Source organism: Tachysurus fulvidraco, chromosome 7 (genome assembly GCF_022655615.1).
Source record: "Tachysurus fulvidraco isolate hzauxx_2018 chromosome 7, HZAU_PFXX_2.0, whole genome shotgun sequence".
NCBI lineage: Eukaryota > Metazoa > Chordata > Actinopteri > Siluriformes > Bagridae > Tachysurus > Tachysurus fulvidraco.
The window spans coordinates 1,794,771-1,797,270 of record NC_062524.1 but is presented as its reverse complement, the minus strand read 5'-3'; the positions used below and the strand labels follow the sequence as shown (position 1 = coordinate 1,797,270).

General features: G+C 47.0%; 1 protein-coding gene across 1 annotated transcript in view; it reads right to left on the bottom strand.

The window, feature by feature from the left end:
- Positions 1–1,318: 1,318 nt before the first annotated feature.
- The window catches only part of tufm (Tu translation elongation factor, mitochondrial), a 4,074-nt gene continuing 2,892 nt past the window's right edge, over positions 1,319–2,500 (bottom strand). Inside the window, exons 9-10 of the mRNA XM_047816568.1 lie at positions 2,161–2,280; positions 1,319–2,073 (exon numbers count right to left, since the gene is read on the bottom strand). Of these exons, the coding sequence (XP_047672524.1) occupies positions 1,903–2,073; positions 2,161–2,280 (291 nt within the window). The 3' untranslated portion in view covers positions 1,319–1,902. The remainder of the gene's footprint in view (positions 2,074–2,160; positions 2,281–2,500) is intronic.

Below are 2,500 nucleotides of genomic sequence, written 5' to 3'. Positions count from 1 at the left end.
CACACACACAGCAGTGAACACACACACACAGACACACACACAGACAGACAGACAGACACACACAGGAGCCTCTTTATTAAACTTTGCTATGATCATTTTTCTGTTGTACGACTTGTGATGAATAAAAATGAATTACTAATGAATTATTTCATATCCGTGTTGTGTTCATAATGTGATGCGTTATTAAGTGAAAAAGTGACGTGACATACGGCTAAGTGACTCATACTCAGAATATGTTCTCTGTATTTAACCCATCCAAAGTGCACACACACAGCAGTGAACACACACACACACACACACACACACACACACACACACACACACACACACGCAGCAGTGAACACACACACACACATACAGCAGTGAACACACACACATACACACACATACAGCAGTGAACACACACAGACACACACACACATACAGCAGTGAACACACACAGACACACACACACATACAGCAGTGAACACACACAGACACACACACACATACAGCAGTGAACACACACACATACACACACATACAGCAGTGAACACACACAGACACACACACACATACAGCAGTGAACACACACAGACACACACACACATACAGCAGTGAACACACACAGACACACACACACATACAGCAGTGAACACACACACACACACACACACACACACACACACAGCAGTGAACACACACACACACACACACACACACACGCAGCAGTGAACACACACACACACACATACAGCAGTGAACACACACACATACAGCAGTGAACACACACACATACAGCAGTGAACACACACAGACACACACACACATACAGCAGTGAACACACACAGACATACAGCAGTGAACACACACAGACACACACACACATACAGCAGTGAACACACACAGACACACACACATACAGCAGTGAACACACACAGACATACAGCAGTGAACACACACAGACACACACACACATACAGCAGTGAACACACACAGACACACACACACACATACAGCAGTGAACACACACAGACACACACACACATACAGCAGTGAACACACACAGACACACACACACATACAGCAGTGAACACACACACACACCGTGAACACACACCCAGAGCAGGCGCCCGAGGAGCAGTTGGGGGGTTCGGTGCCTTGCTCAAGGGCACCTCAGTCGTGGTATGGCCGGCCCGAGACTCAAACCCACAACCTTAGGGTTAGGAGTCAGACTCTCTAACCATTAGGTCACAACTCCCCATATTACTGTATATATAAAAGGTTACTATAGAGGCAGTAAAGAGAAACGAGGAAACCAGTGGGCGGAGTCAAGAGGTGTATTAAATACATTTATTACCACTTAAGACATTTCATAACCAAAAAACAGACAGTAGGGAACCTCAAAACAACATGTGTGTGTGTGTGTGTGTGTGTGTGAGATACAGTTCCTTCATCCTCTTACACTGAAAATAATGTCTGTTTAATTCAGATCAGATGAAATCAGAGGGTTCCAGATCAGTTTACTACGTTTCCAGCTCTCACTCGCACACACACCATCACTGTATTAGCCTGGATGCTAAGCTAGCATTAGAGAAGATCACACACAACTCAGTGTTTGTCCAGGATGTCGGTGTTCTGCTGGATTCACAGCTGGACGCTGCTCCGGGGTGACGGACGCTCTGCCTGCATGTTAAAGACTCTGCTAGCACTAGCGGTGCCATGGGAAGCTAATCGTGTTTAATTTAACTCAATAGCCTTCAATTCACTCACTGTGCCTTCACTTTAAAGCGGATGAGGACGTCGTACTGGAACAGTGTGTGTGTGTGTGTGTGTGTGAGAGCAGGAAACGTTAAACACTGGATATTTATACTAATGTTTGGATGACGTCCTGCCCCACCCCCCTCCCCACCCCCCTCAGTCTCAGCCCCAGTTGTACTGGTCCTCAGCTGTAGTGGGCAGGATGTCGGTGACCAGCCCAGTGCCGATGGTCTTGTTCCCGTCTCTCAGCGTGAACCTCTGTCCTTTCTCCAGCACCATGGGCTGCCTGAGGGTCAGCGTCAGGGACGTGTCCTCACCCGGCATCACCATCTCCTACACACGGGGAGATGAGGACAACATTACAGTGAGGTACAGAGAGGTGTGTAGGTGTGTGTGTGTGTGTGTGTGTGTGTGTGTCACCTTGTCATCAGGGAGCTGGATCCTGCAGGCCATGTCCCAGGTGAGAGAGAACATGACAGGCATGAAGTTGGTGACGAACGGCTTGTGTCTCCCACCTTCCTCTTTACTCAGGATGTACACCTACACACACACACACACACACACACACACACACACACACACACACACACACACACACTGATTGACCCTCAGCACATAAAGATAAAGAACTCAGTTACTAAATCAAATGAACACATCAAGATTTACAAATCAGTAAGTTCTAGAAATAAAGAACCGTCATTACTTATGACCAAAGTAACATATGACCTCAGACACAGACACAGACACAGACACACACACA